Below are 21907 nucleotides of genomic sequence, written 5' to 3' on the forward strand. Positions count from 1 at the left end.
TAAATCAAAAGATGCATCATTAAAGGAAAAGTTCGACTTATGCGCACGTTGTAAGATGACGACATGGAGGTTTTGTAATATGAATCGCCCTTGACTTCAATCGAATATTAACGTCACAGCGTTAATGATCCATTCTACATTAAATCCGGCCTTGTCGGCTTTGTGAGGGAAAAATCACGATCATGCCTCTGGCAGGTGTAGATGGCACGCGACATCGCCGGGCACTAACTTGTCGGGCTATGAGACGTAACGCAACCACGTGACATGACCGAGTTAGCTGGAGCTGTCGACTCGTGTATACTCTTTTGAGATAAAGTTGGCGAGGTGGGAATCAAACCAGAGACCCTTGGATACGGAGTCAGACACAGTACACGGCCACGCAGGAGCTCTAGCACCGCTTGGTTAAAGCTGGCTTAACGTGGTAGCTTAGGATTGTATGCTAATAAGCATATCTGATATAAATAAGGCACGAAGTAAAGGATTTATAATTAATTATTGGCTAATACATCTGTCACACGAGCAAATTTGATGTCATTCGTATCGAATGACATTAACATCTAATGTCATTATTCCCCTGCTACACGAGAAAATTTAATGTCATTAGGTTCGAATGACATTCTTCATCGAATGAGTTTGGGGAACTCACTCGCATTCGATTGCGAACCGAATGTGTACTCTTGACACCAGATACGCAGCAGAAACAAGTAACGCAACAATATATTCTGCACACAGTGAAATAAAAAAAAAAATCATATTTCTAGAGTTTTGTTTTAAAACCTGTTAATTTAGGTGTAAAATTATTAGCACTGCAGGCTCTCGCGGAACGGCATTACTCTCGGTCACAGCAGTGGTCCAGTCATAGCAGCGACTCACGATCATTTTGGGCTCTTTGCTCCTTGGTAGCCGCATCTCCCCGTATTTATCTTGGGACTATTCAAAGTTGTGACTGAGCTCCTCACAGTTTGTACGTCAATTACGTACTCTACGTATCTCCGTGCGTCTCCGCACTGTGTATCCGCGCTCCGTTGTATTCAGCCATATTGTTTGTTTACATTTATTGAATTTGTGGGTGACTCGATACTTGGCTTGGATTTTTATAGCTAAATTGTTGCAGCACAGCCAAAAATAATGTTTTTCTCTTGAATTATCGTACAGAAATGTTTTTATCAGCTTAAAACTGTTACACAGTGATTTCAAACGCCTTTTATGCGCACTGATGTTCCTTAAGTGCAGTATTTCCGAATGATATTATATTTTACCGTGCAAACCGAATGACATTAACTCTGCTCGTGTGACAGAGGTATAAGCAAGCAGCAAAGTGCATGTATGCGAAATGAGATCAGCAAGGGGTGCTGCAGACATCGCGTCATCCTTCAAAAGCGGAGCACAAGCTGAATTTTTGAACGTGTGTTTAATGTGCTTGGAACTACACCATCTGACTCCTAGGTCTTCTAATCGCCTCTATATATCTGCGACGCATGGAGTCGGTGTAGAAATGGCAAACACTATCTAGATTTGCATTTTCTGTGCCAGGATAATAACCAATTATCTCCACTGGATTTTCTCCGGCCACACGTGCAGTTGACCATACACTGCTCGGCTGGTGGAGGTGGAGGAGACTTCCGCGGGCAAATATGCAGCCATTGTGGGACATCGCAAGCAATCGCTTTTGCTTTTTCATTCAATATTGGTCTAATCGCTCAAAGTAACCGTCGATAAAGATCGGTATAGTTCCAATTTGCTAGTTGCCCGAGATACGTTTTGTCTCCTTTTTTGGCGTGTGGTATACGCCTGACCATGGTCATGTATACGACTATGGTCTACTTCAGTACTGCCAGAGCACTTGCCAGATTTGTGCCTAACTAGTTGCTTGGTCATCCGGGTATCTGGTGTTTAGGTCTGGCAGTGTTACACACAGGCTATTAGAGGCGTCCTATTGTGTTTTGATGCCGATTAGTTTCGACAGCTTGGGATTCTTTAAGGTGCACTAATGTGGCTCAACGCTAAGGTGAATTTACATTGCTCCTCTCCATGCAATGCGATCACTGCAGCCCGGTGTTAATCCTGCAACCATGGGCTCGGCAGTGGAAGGCTAAGCCACTGAGCCACGGCGGCCGGAGATAATAGCCGCATGCCAGTCCATAGTGTTTCGGTCCATATACATCGCCACTCGAGGAAGAACGAAATGTGGCCATATGAAAACGTTCACTTTCTATCTGAAACCTCGTCCATATACGTATATCGCCTACGGAGAGAGGAAACAGAGTCAAGCATTGACTCAGCCGTATGGTGAACAAGCGTACCTAACCCCGACGACCGCAATAGGCGAGGCTGTGCGCAACAAACAAAATCATCCTCTATCTGCTAAAAATGGAACGTGCATGCATACAGAGTTGAGCCGCCGAACAGGGCACGATTCAGGAACAGCGCTCAGGCGAAAAACAGCTACGCTGGTGAATGTCTCTATCATTTTAAGGTCCGGAGAACCGAAACATCTGAACGAAGTGAATATCGGTGCCTTCCTGGGCAATTTCCGGGTTCTGGAAGGTTCAAGGGGGGGGGGGGGGGGGGGGCATAGACGGCGCGTGCATTTGTAAGGGTATTGATCGTTCGTAGCGAGCTCTACGTGCAGGCAAGGATAACTTGCTCTCTCTCTAAAGAAGAAACAAAAAAAAAAAAACGCTGCCTTTCGACGAATATTGACGAGCAAAAGCTAGAAAGCATTACCAGGTACCCTGTTCAGATGAGGTATACGATCAGAAATCCTTGCCCATCCTTTGTTTCCCTTTCCCTTTTTAACGTCTTGAGGTCCTTGGGAGCGAAATCACCAGGATGAAACAATACTTATTAGAACAATATATGCAGTGAAATGCATCATTAGCATGCCAGCAAACGCTTATACCCCACTGCATTGTTTATATTCCTAAAAGCGAAGTAATGAATGGGTAACTGCTGCACTGTGCTGGTTACTGGCGTATCCTCAATAAAATAAAACGTTATTCAGGTAGGTTCGGAAGAAAGAGGGGAAGAAGGCGACAGGGCACGAGAAGATACATGGACGTCTAAATATGAGCTTCCGTTCGAATAAGCGTATGCGTGCTTACTTGCCATCTATCATCATTATAAGCCGGACTACACCCACTGAAAGGCGCAGGCTCCTCCCGTATCCCTCGAATTAACCCAGTCCTGTGCGAGAAGTCATATTTCTCAAAACATTCTTTTTTGATACCGCCAACGCCCGTCGCAAAATCTTCCGTCAGGGATGCAGCTGAGGGAGATCTACGCAAAGGATGGTATACATGAAGTCAGTTTTTGGCATCGAAAAGGGGTAATAAGCAGTTTTCACCTTAACGCGTGGTATATATGTTAATTCGTTTTAAAGTTGGGAAGAGAAGTAAAAGTGAATTCTGTGCCTAGGTGGGGATTAAGCAATACCTTTCGGACTGGTTTCACCTGTATCTAGACATGCGTTCCTGGGCGCAACTCTAGTACAAGACAATTAACGATCTACCAACAAGCAGTGGGAGAGAAAATGGCGGACGTTTCTATGGATATCACTCCTTGCTTTTCTTTTCTCTCCAAATCTGGCTTTAAACCGCGAGTACCATTATTTCGTTTTGTCTTGCCACCGAACCGCGCGTGATGGAATCGCATTCTGTTGGGCATCGTAAAGAGTCAGTGTTCGGTAAGAGGTGCGAACTGCTTACGAGAAATTTTGCGGACTCTCGGGCAGAGAAATGAGTTGATGGCCGTTTTGTCGAGGAACATCCTACTCGCGTTCTCTCATTTAATCGAGCCAGTCCAAGGCCGGTCAGCGTTTTTCACTGCACGTTTGCAAAAATGATTTCCGTCGAAAAACACGTCGCAAGGAACATCGGAACCGCTCAACTTTAATGTGCCCCAAAGCCTCGAGTTTCTCGCAACTGATACTAGTGATTTCCGAAAAATGCGCAGCTAGGCAACCATTTCTTTAGCCAGCTGTATTGCGTGGCGCCATGCACAAAAACGTAATAGCAGAACTGAGGTGTACAAAGCACCATCAGCGTTATGCTACGTACAGGTGAGGACAAAAGTAAACGGAGCACGCTTTTCCCTTCTAATAAAAATACGCCTCCTGTACTGAAGATAGGAAAACAATATTTGTCCAAGTTAAAGGGCACTGCGTCTACTACCGCTTCGCACATACCGCGACTGTCAGTTTCTTTTATGGAACACGTGAAAAATTGTCAAAGAAAATGTCGTGCTCCGTTTACTTTTGCCCGCACTGGTACATTTGGAGTTTCAGAACGCGCGCTTCCCTGTGCCGCTGGCACTATGCGATAAAGACGCGTGAGCAGCTGAAATACAAGTTAATGGCCTCTTTTAACGCAGTGAAAAGATTGATCAATCAGCAGCGTAGGATTCACAAAGTAGCAGGGCGACACCTTAGTGTCCATGAAAGCGGTCAATAAAGGGTTACTGTTGGAGAATGAAAAAAAAAAAAAAAAACACTTATTCTTTGTCATCTTTAAGCTTATATTTCAGAACCACAATATCGAGTCTTTGCTGTTCATGCAATTTATGAAGCCTCTTTCTAGAAAAGGTTGAGGCTAAGTTCTTATTTCTTTCACTACAAAAAAAAAAAAAAAAAAAAAAAAGGCAGTATAGACAAATTTGCTTTACACATTCGCTATTCACACAGGTTTTCTAGGTAGCGTTCTTATTGCTTTCATAGGGTCCTATATTTTAGTACCTCTGACTCTACCACGCTTTTCCTCGTGCTATCTTGGTCAGATAAGGCCTAGTAGAACAGCCCTTTCGTGTTTCTAAATCTTCCTAGAAAGCCACTGTCCAATGAGAGAGTCAACACACGGCTGCCAACGCGCTATACATTCTTATGGCAGGGATATGCCTTCAACAGCTGTGTATGCGGTTTGGCTTTCGTTTATCAGGCTGGCACAATTACGTCCGCATTTTTCGTATGTAAGCACCGTGTCCAAACCTACGTAGGCATGCCTGGTTAGACTGCAAAGTGCTCAAGCGTAGAAATCGAATGGTAGACGTTTCATATCGATATGATACGACCAGGTGATAAGCGAGCGATTTCAAAGCCACAACGGGAACGATCCATCAGCAACGGCGGTGACAGGTGCTCGAGAGCCGGCACGGTAACAGATGGCCTGCTCCACGCCAGTGAGGATCAGCATCGCGTTGGATAAGAAAACTGATAGTGCGGTGCGTAGGTCCGGCGATAGTGGCGAGTTGTATTCGGGAGACGGTTACGTACAAACATTGGGGACACCGGTTGGGCGATGCGTCTCAAATCCCGTCAGTGAAGTCAACGTAACACTCCAACGTTCTTGTAATGATCTTGCTCCAATCAAGCGTTAGTTTTGGGCTGGTAGTGACAACACCGTAAAATATGATATGCATTTTGTTTTCTTTCATAGAGACAGGAACGGGTTAGGATGGCCGTCATTCTTTGAGCACCATAATACGCACCGTCATGTTAATTTCCTTTTCAGCATCACTGAGCCCCCGTTTCTTGCCTCTGTTTTCATAAGCCCGCCTCTGGTTTGCCATTATCACTCTGCTGGATCGCGGCCTCTTCAGAACAGTGTCGCTCATACGTAGTTTCACCGAGAGAAAGTAAAACTCTCTGACATGATACGTTCTCGCAACGTCGCTCGTGTGTGTACTGTCTCTTGTACCCTTTTCCTTTTTACTGGTTTCTGTTCACTTGGCGCGAACTTTTCAACCACTCGAAGACAGAATGGTTGCAATTCCAGACTCAGCATACACGACAATTACTAAGAGTGTCCCAGAATCCTCCTCTGTAAACGCAGGATATTTTATAAGGGAATAAAAATGAAGCGAACTGTCTTCATGTGCACTCCTTTTTAGAAGCAGGCTATACTTCCTAATTGCAGGTTTCCACCCCGAAAGGAGGCACATGGCAACGAAGAAAAATTTCCTTGTCAACACACGCGCGGTTCTTGCAGCTACCAACGTTTTAACCGAGGCTTCAATCCTCTCTAGTTGCTAATATCAGAGACTTTGATGACGATTTCAAAGGCTTCTTGTTCTTACCTTCACCCTGTTACTACTCTTTGAGGTGGTAATATATCTCCATTGCAAACAATAAGAATTCCGTGTCTTTCGTTGTTGAAATCTACCGCTCTACTTGAGCAGCGTACCATTGCCCCAAAAAGGAGTGCCTTATAAGACTGATTACTCCTTTTTTTCTTTTTTTTTTGCTCCAATCATGCTTAAAGTACCCGGATATGTTGTGCAACGGCGCTCTAGACACACCCCTGCCTTCCAAAGCTGCAGCGAGGACAAGAGCGCTTTGTGACCCTGAACGATATCATCTGGTGCAGATGCTGCACGAACTGCACTACAAGGTCCAATTTCAGATCCCCAACCTGGAAAATACTAATTACTCAGGTTAGCTGGTATTACCTTCAATGAAACACTCTCAGCTATGACGCTTGCAATAGTGAAGTGCTTTGAATTATTTTTGTCCACACTGGGTTCTTTACCACGCATCAATATATTCGTACAACAATCATTTTGAGTTCTGTCCTCATCTAATTATGGCCACAGCGGCCGAACGTCAAGTCCACTGAGCCGCTATACTGCGGGGGTCTGGAAGCGCTGGAGAAGAAGCTACTGCATTATATTCCGCAAAGCAGTGGCAGCAAGACGTGACAAAAAAAAGCTGCCTTTTAAAGTAAGCAAACATTAACACAAGACTGACCAAGAGACTTGCGCAAGGTATGCGACCAATGGTTCTTATTGCGCAGTACCAGTGGCTTGAACGCCAAGTTATAAAGCTGAGCTGCTAGTTAAATAGAGAGAGGGTTCAGCCAGCTCAACGCTGCTCAATTGAATGTAGAGCGCTAGCTACAATCACCGGAGCGTGGGAATCATAAGACCACTCACCGGGCTTAAATCGCGCTGGAACCACATGCGGCTACTTGTCATACGTATCCGAGTGGATTGTCTGTAAAGTCTTGATGGAAGCGGGCGGCAGCGGTTTTGCCTACAGTGAATTTGCGGGCGTTGGGGGCTGCTGGGGTTCAAACCGGATTAACCTAGTTTACAGAGCAGAACCTCGATTAAGCATTGTCAGAGACAGTTTGCTGTGGTTTAGCTCTTCCGTGGCTTTCTGCGAATGTCAAGGAAATGCAGCCGAAGCACTTGTTGCAGCTAGCGAGTCCTCCAAAGCTCTCTGCGAACCTCAATGACATCACAGCCGCATCTAGACGACAGGAAGTTGTCGAGGGCATCTTGAAGGGGGAGGCCCCACGAGGTGAGCCAGATGGCATTGGGTCAGACAGTGTCGTATATTTGCGGAAAGATGTATCGATACAAATAAAATTTGGCAGGTATGTGAATAAGAAGCAGCAGCAGGTGCACGAAGTAGAAGAAGAAGCGAAGCAGAAGTAGGAGAGAGCGCCGCCGGCAATCTAAAGGCGGTGGTTCCTTGCGCCACACATGAGGTCAAATCATGGCGTCAAATGACCGTCACGAATGGCAGCAGGTAACGCTATAAAAGCGTTTACTGTTGCGATGCTGGAGACTTGCTACTGTGATACCTTCCTTTCAACTTGACGGCAGTCGGTCCGGTGAAACTATCAATCGATCGAGCGATCGATATATCAATCAATCAATCAATCAATCAGTCAATCAATCAATCAATCAATCAATCAATCAATCAATCAATCAATCAATCGCGTGATACTGCTGATAATAAGAACACGGCAAAACAGCCACAGGTAAGTCCTTTGCTAAACGCATTTGCTGCAAATAATTCCGAAGATAGCTGCAGCGGGATCGGGGGCAGTGAAGCTGACCATGCAGTTGCGCTCCTATTTAGGCACGACCTACCCCCGGCGCTAGGTCGAACCCGAATCGCCTAATGACATAAACATCCGGAGAGCACAGCATGGAGGATAACAAGCGAACCACCAAGCTGCCGCCAAAAGCACTTTCCGCAGACCTGGCCGGGAGAGACGGCCGATTGCCGCTCACTTATTTCTTCTGTTCGCTTTCCCGCAGATGGCACGCGTAGTCCTCATGGGGTTATTGGCCGTGTCCTCCTCTCGCCCCCTCTGCGCGGCACGCGCGCTACGTCAGCGTTCCGCCCTTTGCCTCTGGTTCCGTCGTCTTGGGTTCCCTCAATACACTCTGAGTGCAATAGCTTTCTCCAATGTATCGACGGCGGCGAATTTCGAAACTTCAGCAGCACGGAAAGCTACCTTGCTCTTAGGTGCCCGAGAGCGGAGAACGAAGGTATGGAAAGAAAAAAAAAATTGTTTTTCTCGCTAGCAGTGAGACCAAGAAAGGAAAGTAAGAAGAGAGGCAAGATGTGCAAAAAGATAGCGCTCTAATATTTAGACAAAGCGAAAAAGGGCGTCCCACTGATACAAGCGGGCTGCCTAAATGACGCTGTCGATTAAGGTATGCTTTCAGTGACAGCTCTTCATTCCTTTCTCGATCCCATAGCGCATGGATGAGGCTTTAATCTACAAGCGGCCTCTCAACAGGTGATTGCATTAAGCGCTAATTTTGCCTAACATTTTAATGAGCGAGAGAGGGAGTGAAAAGAAACCACTATAGAGGTTCTCTAGCGAGATGAGATCTCGGCTCAGGACGAAAGCTTCATTAAACGGGCTGCCTAGCACCGGTTTCCTCTAACAAAAGCACCAGACAGAAATATTTTTCGAAAGGTGCTATACGCTGCCTGTCAATAACAAAAAAAAAAAAAGAAAAAGAAGAAAAAAGTTGAAAGGAGGTGGGAAGAGAGGGCAGTGCTACGTTAAGAAAGTTTCGGGGAAGTTCTGACACCGAAATAGCTCCCCTGGCTACTCGTCTGACATGCAGCCTTCAAAACATCACTTTATTCCTGGTACAAATACAGTTCTGACAATACTGAGACTGTCTCGCCGGTCTGAGCGAAACAGCGGCAGTGCAACAACACGTAGCTTCAATTCCACTGGTTAACGCACTGCTATCGCGCCTGCGCGCATTGTACAAGCAAGACAGACGTGCAACATAAGCAGCATTAACGCGATGGTCATGGCAAAAAGGTGCTGCGCTGATCGTAGCTCGACGTAGCATACGTAACGGGTTCTCTGAATTGCGGCTGCTCGCTACAACACAGTAAATATCGGGGCGACTGTCACAATACGATGCGTCGCTAATCCCCACCTCGACGATGCGGCACCACATACGAGAAGCAGTGCTGCGGTTGCAGCCGCTACTCAAGACAGGCATCCCACCCGTCTTTCTCCTCGATCGCCGCTGCTGATGGGGGCGAATAACGAAAGTTGGTGACACAGACCGGGATCCTGAGTATCCGTGGCGTATCGTAATATTAGGTGAAATCACTGGGAAGAATTTGTTGCAATGTTTAGCGCACTGAAGAAGATGGTGTGCGTTGCAGTAGTGTAAACGATAATCGAATTACAGGCATGCGGAAAGTAATGTGGGAGCAATGCGTTTCGACTTGCAGTGTTGGAACTAAATGAGTCTAGCCGTCTAAGTAACAGTCACCATGACAATCATCCTGGTCAATTTCCCTGCACAATAAAGAAATGATCAATGCTTCCTATCATATACCTGTGTCCAGAAGCAATCGCGTTCAATATGTGCCTGCGGATTTGTTCGCCTCGCCCCTTCATACAATCCTGCGTCGTGAGCGGCAGCTTTCTTTGCCGCGGCATCTATCTAGCTGGCTAACCCAACTCGACTCCGATTTCATTTGTTTCACTTTTTGCACACCCACCCGCGGGAGTTCGATCATCGCAATTTATACAGAATATTGATCAACTTGCGTCTGTTGACTTGTCCGTGCCTCTCCCTTAGAGCGACAACTCTACTCCTCCAGGTGCAAACCCGGGCTTGGTTCCATCCAGGCGACCATGAACCTGAGCCACGGTTGAACTGGCGCCCATTGTGTTATGCTACGGTAACCAGATGCGTGATAACATGACCAACTGACCATGGCTTTCGACCTTTAACGTCAGGCATCAGTAACGTCAGGCATCACGTGACAGGCCCGCAATGAGCTCAGCTGAACACGTAGTGTCAGCAAAACCAAGCAAACAGAGCTATCCCTAGTCAAACACTTGCTTTAACTGCGTTTAACATCTGCTAATTTTCTTCTGCCGCGTAACTTTTCTCCTGTGGCAATTTTCCTGTCCCGTTAGCCGTTTATGTAATTTTTTCCGCCTTCAACTCGCGGCTACGTATAAATACAGCTGCGGCCAAATCCTAATGTTGTCAGATATATGCATAACTTGGTGCTTATCCCTTCAAAGCGTCGGCTCAATGCACTCTAGTAATGTTAGGGAAGTGTTTTATGAGAGAGAATAAATTATGCGATCTCATGTAACCTCGTGTACTAAAGCTGATTCACCGAGTTTAAAAATTTAACTTTGCTCGAGGTATATAAACGTTTCTGCTCCAAGGAGTATATAGTAACTATGATTATTCACTTAATTGCTTAACAGTGCCGCATTAGCTCAGAATGACATAATCGCGGACATATTTCTTGCTAGGCAGAGGAAATGTTGCTACCTGGAAGGATGGGTTCACAAAAGCATGGACAAGCAAGTGTGCGCCTGCAGAAAAAAAAAAATGTCTCCACAAGCGATAAATCTCTCTCTCTCTCTCTTTCTATCCCTTTGTACTTCGTACACGCACTCAATAAACAAACGTAGCGAGGCATTTCTAGTTTCGAGACAACCAAAATGTTAATAAAAGAACTCAATCGTTTCGTTCGACTGTGCGAAAGGAGGCCTGCCGCGCACGCAGTTGCTAAGTCGTGTACCTTGTGCATCAGCTTTTCGCCCGTCGCAAGGCATTTTTGATGTAAATGAGGTGATGATTTATCGACCATTACTGCCTGAGCGTCGTCTGTGCTACTTCAACGCTTCCAGCGTGCATGCCTTGGCATAGGCTCCTGTGACGGAGCATGCATGGGCAGCTTTGCCAAGGTGCACGCAGTTCATTATTCGTCGCTCACGCATGACGAACCATGCCATAATCGGGATGGGTGCAAGGAAGTTAGGAAGCAACGTGAAAAGCTCGCACAAGCGATTTGCTTAGAGCGGGACAGGAGCCTGCCTAAGGCTTTATTCGGTTCCCCATTGACATTTTGCCTTTACGCCCGAAGTACTAGCGCAGTGCAAGCTTCTATCATACTTGTCCGCGCAAGCAGTTACCGCTTCCGTCCAACGTTCTTTGCTACGTTTCATAGCCCTTGGGACTTCTTTTCCCGTAATCAAGAAGCGCTGAAGACAGACTCCCGACAGCAGGCACACAAGGCAAGAGCCCCTTTCGAGCAGTTTTTGTAACAATGTATCACCAGCTGGGTGGTCTAGTTGCTATAATGTCCCTTTCTCTCAACATGTCCTGCCGTTCCCCTTCCCCTTCTTATTTTACCGCTGATGTATGCGTTACTTGGAAAAATTCTCAGGAAGACCACCCTTTGTATTAAGATGCTGCTCGTACAAGCCAGCCTCACAGCTATCGTGAAAGAAATATATAATGTACCGCGTGGAAGCCTGTCCGAGATGGACTGCACAATATACACAGGCGCTGCCTCCGCTGTTCACGTAGGCACAGACAATCTTGCTGCGGTAGATTTCTCGCCACCCGAAGGTGGGCCAAAGAGGAAACCCTCTTGAGTGAGGAAGAAGCGGGGGGGCAAGACACAGCTGCACTGTTATCAATTCAAAAATAGAAAACCCTCAATAGGAAGGCCCAAAACTCGCAAAAAAAAAAGAAATCCGCTAAATGCAATATTTACATGAAAACTGTAATTTTGCTCAATTCGATTAATTTCAATTCATCTGTATTTCCAACATTTGAAAATGTTCACGCACCAAAAAAAGAAAAAGCTGCAAGAACAGCTTGACGAGGTCAGGGAGCAGGAAAAGCATTTCATTTTTCTTTTTGGCATGTAGACAATATTAGTAAAATTGTAAATATATTAAAAGGCCCATTTTCTCCTTTGACTATAAACTTCAGAATAAGAATACTTTCACTGTCTCAATGACGTTGGCTACCTTCTGTAGGTTTCCATTAAAGTTATAGATGCGCATCTTGCTTTTCTAACTAAGAACTGCTGTTCGCAGGCTTTCACCCGCTATAAGAAGCCGTGTGCTTCATCTTAGTTTACCGAGTACACTGTGGGCGATTGTTCGCTCGTACCGTCGGTTCTAAGCGGGATTACAGCACTGCTACCAACGTGCACATTCATAACGTGCCTATGGTTTGAATTACATTTCTGAGCAGTTCGTTGCTTGTGCTGCGTTTACACTCTGCCTTCGGAGTCTGACTCAGCATCAGTTTCCCTGTTTACAAGTGAAAACGTTTAGATGAATGAAAATGCATCCAGTCTCTGCGTTAAACAAGAGTAGCATCAGTACGAGGAGAGAAAACTCGGCCAGCTCGAAGAATGAATGTTTTTGTCAGAAGCAGCCCTGTAGCCTATTAGTGGACGAGAATGGGTATTCTTCATTGCAGTTGAATGATAGCGTTTTTTTTTTTTTCTCAAAACATAGGGTCCCGCAACCAATCTTTCCTAAACCTCTGAACATAACTGAGAAGTCCCAGTCCGCCGGACCGCATATCCGGCACCAGCAAATTTGACGATTGCGCTAAAGAATGTCGCATAAATCAACTCAAGGCGCATTAGACGTGCTTGAATATTCACCATCTTGAGATCTCAGTGACGTCATGTTCTCACAGGGATTTTCTCTTGTAGAAATGAATCTAATTTCGAAACTTTTTCACTATCCTAAAAAAAAAGAAACAAAAAACAAAAATAGGACCACGAAAGCTGCCAATAAAAACGGCAACAGGATCTAAAAACCTCTAAAAATCCCGCCTCCCGCAGTAAAACATTTTTGCCCGCTGAACTGTGTAAGTACCCGCTATATTTAACGGAAAATCTGCGAACTTGGCAACACTGCACAGCTCTCGCCATTTCAACTTCGCGTAGTAGGGCTAAATGATTGGCCACATCATCGATCTTACTTTTGCGATTTTTCTATGGATAGATGTCCAGCATTTCTTTAATACAGCTCGAATTTCGAGGCCAGTTCTTTCTTGATCTTGAAGGGGTGACTCAAAGATGGGCATCGCGGCGCACCTTTAGAGCGAGAAAAATTAATAATGGTAAATTTCAAGGCGCTAATTGAAATGGAGTCCATATCTAATCTTGGGTTACAAAATAGATTTCACAGAGACACTTAAGACTGCTTATGCGTAAAAATGTGGAAGCATTATTATGACTACGATTCATGAGTAATGGCTATGCGTAATATTCGTACATACTCTGCAACTCTACACCTTACACTATGCCATCTGTAACGTGTTTAGTAATTCTGCGTTGCAGAATGGATATCCGTCATTACCCGTAACTATGACTATTGGTGAGGACTACGTATAACGCTAAGTTTCACCACTGTGACTACACATGTCCGCTTACATAAGTTGCGACACCGCACACCGGCATTGACGTCGTCTGAATTTTCTTCAATGGATGCCACCGCCGCTGGCTTTTGCCGTAATCGTTGTGATTTCGCAATAATATTATTAGGGAAGCAATGCACGCCTGCCTGCATGACACTGCAAAGAATAAGCGAGGTTAAATGTAATCGATGGCCGCCCAAATGCCGTTACGATCGCTCCGTGGCGCAGCCAGAACCGCGACAGCCCCGGCCACATTTTCATCTATGAGACACATGCTCGTCACTGATAGGCGTATTCATTTCGCGAAGACGCACGCTTCGCCCGGCTTCTGCAGAGCGCAGACGCTTGTGCCTTGAGTATACTCAGACAGTAGCGTCGTTAGAGCACTGCGCGTCTAGAGCATAGCTTCCCCCTGCACTCACTCGACTGCGAGTTAGGACGCTAAGCGCAGGTTACTTACTACCTATTATTCAGCCATTGCTTTCATTATTCAGAGCCGATTGGTTTGCGTCTTTCACATGCGGAAAACTCAAACGGGCCGCATACGCGTGAGTTGAAAGTAAGAATGACCCCGCAAAAGAAAGAAGAAAGAAAAAAAGAATAAGTGACGCACGCTGTGAAGAAAACAAGACAAACGAGCAGATCCTAGACAGGAGGTGCCAAGCCACTTTACAATGCGTGAGAGAAGCATTATGGTTTCATCTCCTTTCGCTCCATTTCAACGGTCCCTTCAACAAAACCCGTTTCCATATGCAGAGTAGCTAACTGGATACAACCCTGTTGGGCGTCTTAGCCTTGTTTTGCTCCCTCGCCCTCTCGCGGCGGTGGTAAGGCGGTAGGTAACGTGAGCGCCGCTACCATTCGCTTCCCGGAAGCCTCTGCAAAACGAAAGCGCTGTGCGGCTTCCACGCTGTGACGCGTATTCAACTCTGCGTAGGCAACCGGCTTCCTCGTCAGTTTCACAATACAAGCGGCACCTGGGATTCAGAGGCGTTAAAGGCACGCTCGAACCGAGGCGTTCTGGTTGGTTATCGCCCCGCACGTGCCATTTCGACGTCTCGTGTTTTTCGGCTGCTGTCGACAAAAACCAGCGACCAGGGAGAAAACAAAAAGTTGAGAACGCTGGCCACCGCGGATGCGATCAGGCTGAAGTTGCGTTGGCCTTCCACCGGCGTATCGACGTTCCCTCTTCGCTAGGCTTCCTGCGTAGGACGTCGTTCAGAGTGCCAGTTATTGAGCGTTTAATGTTGCGAGCAGTTTTCCTTCATCGACGGGACATGTTGCGTTAAACTCGTGCTTCTTGTGGGAGAAGCGTCGCATTAATGCGCGGCCTGATTGCGTCCTCGCGTGCTCGAGCGGAAGCGCGAATGGGCACTTCTGGCTCTGCCTTTCTGCGAACCGCTCGCATTTTGATGCAGCGGCCCCCGCGACAGCTCGAAATTCGCCGCTTTTATTCAATCGATGTCCGAAAGCGCGTGCAAACAGGGACGAGGGGCGAGCGCTGAAGCGCAGCAAGCGTTTATGCGCGATGCACGGAACATTCACGCCAACGCCAGGGAAAGAAACACTTAGAAGGGTTGTTGCATTTTCCATGTATCACAATACGGCACATCAAAACGTGGATCGGCTTTATGGAAAATGCCTTTCCAGGTGAGTTAGGAGGACCTCCAGAATCACGACTCGCTGAGGGGGCAGCACACCCGCGACGCGTCATGTGGTTTACTGAAAAGCGGTGTTGCTGCATGTGCGGTTTTTCAAAATTGTGAAAGCGTTTATCGCAGCAAACTTTTGAACAGCTTCGATCCTTTTTTTGTGACTGCGACAAAAGTACCGGTGGTGATCGGCGAAACTACCGGCGTTGCGTGTGTTAAACATAGAGGAGTGAAGCAACTGCCTTACCCAGCCCCGACTCCCAGTAGCAGGAGCGGCACAAACCTCCCCACCACCCCAACTACACGCTCCAGAGTGTTCATCCACACATTGACCAACTATAACTACATTCCAACCTGCCCTCCACCCACCTGAGCCATCTCCGATTAGTCTATGAAACCTCTGCTTTCAGTAAGAACTAACTAAAGTGCAAGAGTCAAATTAATCGCCGAAGGTAAATAACTGCTGTCACAACTTTATGGCATCAGGTTTCATGATCGCCTCATCAATTTCTTTCTCAGTTGTCTTTCCGTTTATTTTATTTCCTCGTCTTTTTCTCTTCCTTTATGATTTATTGATATATACGTGTGAAATAAGAAGGGAGCTTGGTGTGTCCTCACATTTTACTATGACTCCTCGGATTTTACTATGACAAAGATCCACGCTTACTACGTTGCAGCAAAAGTGAGCGTTTAACTAAGAGTGAGACTTTCACTGATGTCTTTCGCTCAAACTTGCGTAGTTTGAATACCTGATAACTATACCGGGCACCAGCAGGGGAAACTCGATGGATATCGCACTGAGGACTCGAGTTTACGGCTTCTATCCTATAACGGTGGCGACCGCAACTTTGCGTTGACAAAATCTGTAAATGCTGGTGCGGCGAGACTGGAGTACGTTCAAGAATCCCAGGTGGTTCTGAAATCTCCTCATCACCGCGTACCTGATAGTCACAGCATCGACTCTGGCTCGTGAAAATCCGGAATGTTTTTATTATCGAGCCCATGAATGCTTTAGGAGCAGTAAGGTCGTTTTAAGGTTGCCAGCAAAACAACGTTGCAGGTTTTTCTTTAAATGAAAAAGTGCGCTAATTGGCCTTCTCGCATCTCCGTTATATTTGTAAGTATATAACCATGCATTTCCGAAGACGTTGGTTGCTAATCAAATGCCCGCACATTGCATGCGCTCTCTTTTTATCTCCGGTGCTAAAAGCGATTGCCGCACCGCGAAGCCCAACCGCTTTGAGCGTAAGCATTTTTTTTCAATCAATCAATCAATCAATCAATCAATCAATCAATCAATCAATCAATCAATCAATCAATCAATCAATCAATCAATCGAGCTCTGACCGGACTGGCTGGCACATGCTGTTGGAGGAACGGGCTGTGTTTGCCTGCTATTCCTGTAGGAGCCTTATTTTATGCATCTGAAAGGGGGCACACAATCCGTGACTGGTTAGTGACAGCAGACCCTTCTGAGCATTCCCGTTGTGCCCGTGATGACAGGCCGAAAGCTTGTCTGCTCGTTCTCTTTATTCGACCGTAGTACCTATCCCTTAGGGACTGGCTTATCTCTGGCCCTTCCATAGCAGAAGAGCAGTATATGGAGACCCCGAGGTTGGCTTACTCAGGAGCCTGATATATGGTGCGGGGCTATAGGGTGAATAAAAAAGCGATTACACATGTGCAGAAGTATTACGCATTGATCACCGTTCGCTTTGCCCTGTGAACCTTGACGGAGATTCGTCGCCGATTCCGCGTTGCCGGACTTGCATCTTGGGGTTTGCGCACCAACAAGCAGTAAATAAAGCTTATTAACCTGTTCATGCTGTCGTTTACTACCTAGCGGATGTGCACGAATGAGCAGAAGATCAATTTAGCTTTTTTTTTTCCCCTACCGATGCTGGCAAGTGTTAGATCATCACTCACTCAGTGTGCATCACTGGAGTTCCGGCCGATAAGTTACAGTCCTGCGCATACCCCGTTCATACAGTATATACCTGCAATATATGCATAGTCCCATTCATTTGCATTTTTTCTGCGAAAAAAAGGTGCCTATAGTCCTGAAGAAAAAAAAAAGCGCTGTTTCCGGGAAGAAAAGGTGAAATTTCAAAGCAGTAGTCTTCTTTGAATATTTCTTTTACAGCAACCTGTGCAATCTGCATTTATGTCGTTCTTTATTCCGAGCTGCTGTTTAATACAGCCTTGCACAGAGTAAATATTGCATCTTTGTTTTTTCTTCCAGGGCATTAAGGCCGGTGCTCGCTTACATTAGGCTTTTAAATGAGATTCAGATCAGCGCCTTATATCTTGTGACACTCGGATTCGCGTCTAGTATTGGATGAAACCCTATGCCCACATCTTTAGGTTTTCTGTCGAGTACGGAGTATTGCACGCTGGATCTTTTCGCGCTGCGCACAGGAGACAAATCTTACCTCTCCAAATGAGGCCCTTGAGAGTGGATGCTTCATATTTTTAGTCATTAGCGAGCAGCCAGTTTCGTTCTCCTCCCGCACCCTGCTCGTTTTCATACGAGGCTTCGCTTTCTCGCAGAGCTCGCAGCGTGGCCGTTGAAGGCGCGGGGTGTGCCATGACGGGCCCCACCATCGGCAGGCCGGGCGGCGGCCGTCGCGGCTCGGCGCCACTGCCCGTCCAGCGGAGGGCGTCGCTGTCGCCCCAGCCGCCGGGCGTGTCGGCGCCCACGTCGCTGGGGCCGTCGCCCAAGCAGTCACCCAGACCCTCGGTCGAAGGTTCGCCCAAGGAGTCGCCGCCGTCGGCCGAGCAGGACGGCCCGCCTTCGCCGGGGGGCGCGTCTCCCGCTCAGTCGACCACCCCGGCGCTGGCCACGCCGCAGGAACCCGGCGCTGCTGTCGAACCCAAGGTGAGCCCACCACTCGCTGCCGCCTCTGCTGTCAGAGGGCGCTCGGTCCACACCCGCGCGCCAAGCGATTCTGCAGTCGCGACCGTAGTCGACACAAAAAGGCGTGGTATAGAAGAGATGTTGCAATTGCTCAAAGGCTGTCTGTCAGGCGGCGCCCGCCGATACGTTTTACCTAATAAAGAATGTTATGCCTAGCTTTTGGTACTCGTATACCCCATTCCTTGAACGAATAGTTTGTCGACCGACGCGTAAGAACGAGTAGAATGAGACAGATAACTCAGCTTGCCACAGGGTTAAAAAAATGTGTTTGTGGCTCATGGCCTTGGAGGCAACCACAAACGAGTGCAGGCAACTGTCGTCTGCAGCCTTGTGTCGGAGTAAAGTCTCTCAAGTCAGCCAGATAACAAAACTCTGCATCACGACAGTGGCCAGGAGCACAGACTTGCAGTGAAGGGGACGAAATAGCTTGAAAGTTCTCAAGGAAGGAGCCTTCTTGCTGTACATTTAGCGTGCGTAAGGGATCAAGATCAGGTCGATCATTACCCACCTCCCCCACTTGGAAACGTGCCACTGTTCCACCAAATGCTTTCTCTCTTGCACGTTGTTTTCTGATTGCACAAGAAAGCATTCGTCGCTGCATCCCGTCCACAACCATCGACTGGTTTACGTTAGCCAGCAGACCTTGCGTGAGGCACGCAAGGTTTTACATACTTCTCGCACGTCTGTAGCATTATTGCGCCTGTTGTAGAAAGGAATTGTTGATTTTGTGTTACAAGCCTGCCTCATAAATGCCGAATCTCCCCAGCCATTATCCGTTGCCGCTTTATGGGGTAGAAGAGATGGATCTGACCAGCTGCATTTCAGCATCCGATGCCCCTCTTCGGTACGTTGGCTGGAAAGTCACCTGAACGATGATTGGCGCACTCTCGTATATTTTTGTTCAGCGACAAGTGTGGACGCGTTTCAAGGCTGCCCCGTGGAGTGAGATATCCTTCTTTCCAATGGAATGAACTTCTAACGCCACTGATTAAAAACAGTGCGAGATGGAAATCAAAGCATTTATTAAGAGGTTTCCACACGTATGGAAAGTACCATGCATTCTAATAATCAGCCCCGGCGAGGTGTCTGCGGGCATTATTCATTAGAAATATTTGCTGCCTGGTGCCTGATACATGAACGGAGACCCGGAAAAGGTTTTCAAAAGGATTGTTCTGTGTGCAGGTGTTTGCTACTAAATGCAGCAAATATATTGAAAGAATAAAACAAAGGATGGTTCTACGACAGTGTAGTTGTATGTTGGAAGCAGCTGTTCATCGTAACTGACAGTATTGTGTCATTGGGCCTAACTTAACGAAGTAAAGTTTGTTAATATTCAAATTAATTAGGTTATTGGGCAAGAGCCTCAATCACTAAGCCATCGCAAGGATTTCAAATATCGCATCATAATGTGTTCCGAAGGGATTTGTAGATTTTGTTTTGTAATTGTTTTCGGCCGAAAAAAAAAGGTAAAAAAAAATAAATAAAACGAAAATATCTGCACTTCTAGCTTGCAATTGAGTCTCTGCCTCAAGCGCGCACTGAAAGCACATAGTTCGATTGTGGCGGTCTTTCTATATGTGTGCATGTTGCCCTCATTTTGCAGCTGGAGGAGCGGCACGAACATGTGCAGCAAGTCTAAAATAAAGGATCCGGACTCAGACGAACGCCAAAAAAAAATCATATCGGGGAAAGTGCGCTAGAGGTCGGACGTGGTTTTTCGGTTGCGCATAAAAGCTGTAGTCGAGACCACCAGACCTCTTTGTAACGAAATAAAATAATGGGGCTTTTTTTTTTGTTTTTTCGTGCCAAAGCCACAGCTCCGCCGAGAAACGTGCCGCCGCGAAGGGTCCCGAATTAATTTCGACCAGACCAAAATTACTGCAGGTGCGCTTTTTCTTTTCTTTTTTTTTTAATTATTGGCCTCCCGCCTTGAAACTGCACTTTCTATGATTCGGAAGCGTAACGACGAAGTCGTGCTCTCCAGCGTGAGCGCCATTGCTTGTGAACATCACATCTTGTATTGCAACGCTGGGAATGGCATTTTTCAAGGCAGAATAACTCTGGGGACTATCAAGGGTTAAATACGAGAATTATAGTGAGTAAGCGGCAAAGCCATCGAATCGGCCTGGTGAGTCGTATAATATTTTTTTTTTTTTTTTTTTAGATAATGCGGACAACATGCTTGGGCAATAAAGAAAGGGAGGTGCGAAATCTGTATACTGAAGACATTTTCTTCTTGGCGTTCATGAACCCTTTCAGACACCTTGTATACAGTTATGAACTTTGCGAAGTCGCACCTTTTTTCAGAGGGTGTCTATCTAGCTAGCACCCTCTATATATATAGGGTGTCTATATATATATATATATATATATATATATATATATATATATATATATATATATATATATATATATATATATATATATATATATATATATATATATATATATATATATATATATATATATATATATATATATATATATATTTTTTTTTTTTTTCAGGCGAATTTATCGTTCTCAACGTTTGTAAACGGCGTGATCTGTTTACAAACAAATATCTAGCGCTTCAACTCCAAAACCCGTTAGCTTGGTGACACGTCCAACGCCATGTTCTCGCTACCAGATATTGCCACCAGTAGTTTTTTATTTCATAACTTTTTTTCGGAACGAAAAACAATTATTCTTAGATTTTTAGGGTGTTGTTTTCACAAATCCTAGCATTTTAATAAAGGACTAATACGTATAGATTTATTTGGTCCTGAATATACTATATAAGCAATTTCGTTTTTTTTTTTTTTTTGAGAATCGAAAGGAGGAATGACGCCTAGCTGAAAGGCTTCATGCCTAATCTTACAAATATATACCTGGCAATCTGTTCATTAGGTCAACAATTTCATCGTTTGCTCATTTGTCTAAATCGTCTACTTCGGTATAAAACGCCAGATACAATTGTTGGAATGAACCACAGGCAACAGCAGGCTCTTAAATTCACGAGCACTATTCCGTCTAACACTTTGGATACATTCAGCCTGGGTAACCAGTGTATGCCACATTCTGCCCATGCATCACTCGATATTTTTTTGTTTTGAATTGCCTCTTTATGATAACCAGAGCGTTGTTGGCTACTTTTCCTCTCAACAGAGTGAAGTGTACAGGTGAAAAAGTGATTTCATATAGACACAATAACACAGTACACATCCATAAACACAAACAAAAAATAATCGGGGACACTGCAGCTCTAAGTGTATGATGTTATAGCGCCAATGGGTGCCCTTAAGTATACTCTGGGGTCCTCCTTGTATATCACTTTGCAGGCAAGGGCATTTTTTTTTATTTCTTTATTTACCATAGACACCCAGGGCCTTGCTATAACCGAGTCGAACGAATGTGCGTTGATTGCCCAGGGACAGCGTATCTGAGTCGGGAACCGAAGGTCCCGGGTTTAGTTCATTCCCACCTGCCCGAGATTATTCTGAGTGCAATGAATTTGTTTCACATTTTTACATGTAGGTTTAGGTCGTGCTGAGGCCTTACAATCGCAGTTTATGTAATGGCTTTATCAATTTCAATTCAGTGTGAAGTCATTACGGTTTCTAAGAATCCTTAATTTCTCGACTCGCCACCAATTACTCCGGGTAGTTCGCCCAGCGAAAAGCTTACGGCTATCGCATGAAAGAATGTGAAGCAAGTATGTGTTTCGTTTTCGTTTGTGCGTGAGTTCGGTTACACTGTTAACGAATTGAGTAGCCGAAAAGGCGACAGTCATTGCGCAGACCAATCCAAACCCAGTCTTTCATAAGTAAGACACCGTGATGTCTGCGACGTTAAGGCATTCGAATTATGCGTAGTGATGTTCGGTCTGGTG

The 21907-nt window shown here is 45.8% G+C and overlaps 1 protein-coding gene across 4 annotated transcripts in view; it reads left to right on the top strand.

Annotated features, from left to right (window-relative positions):
- LOC146202005 (voltage-dependent calcium channel type A subunit alpha-1-like) overlaps positions 1 to 21907 on the top strand; it is a 489246-nt gene that overhangs the window by 112915 nt on the left and 354424 nt on the right. For all 4 annotated transcript variants that reach the window (XM_084587895.1, XM_084587897.1, XM_084587896.1 and 1 more), the window contains exon 2: positions 17673 to 18000. In XM_084587895.1, coding sequence (XP_084444021.1) covers positions 17673 to 18000 — 328 coding nt within the window. The remainder of the gene's footprint in view (positions 1 to 17672; positions 18001 to 21907) is intronic.

Source organism: Amblyomma maculatum, chromosome 1, assembly GCF_055883805.1.
Source record: "Amblyomma maculatum isolate TAMU_Amacu chromosome 1, ASM5588380v1, whole genome shotgun sequence".
NCBI lineage: Eukaryota > Metazoa > Arthropoda > Arachnida > Ixodida > Ixodidae > Amblyomma > Amblyomma maculatum.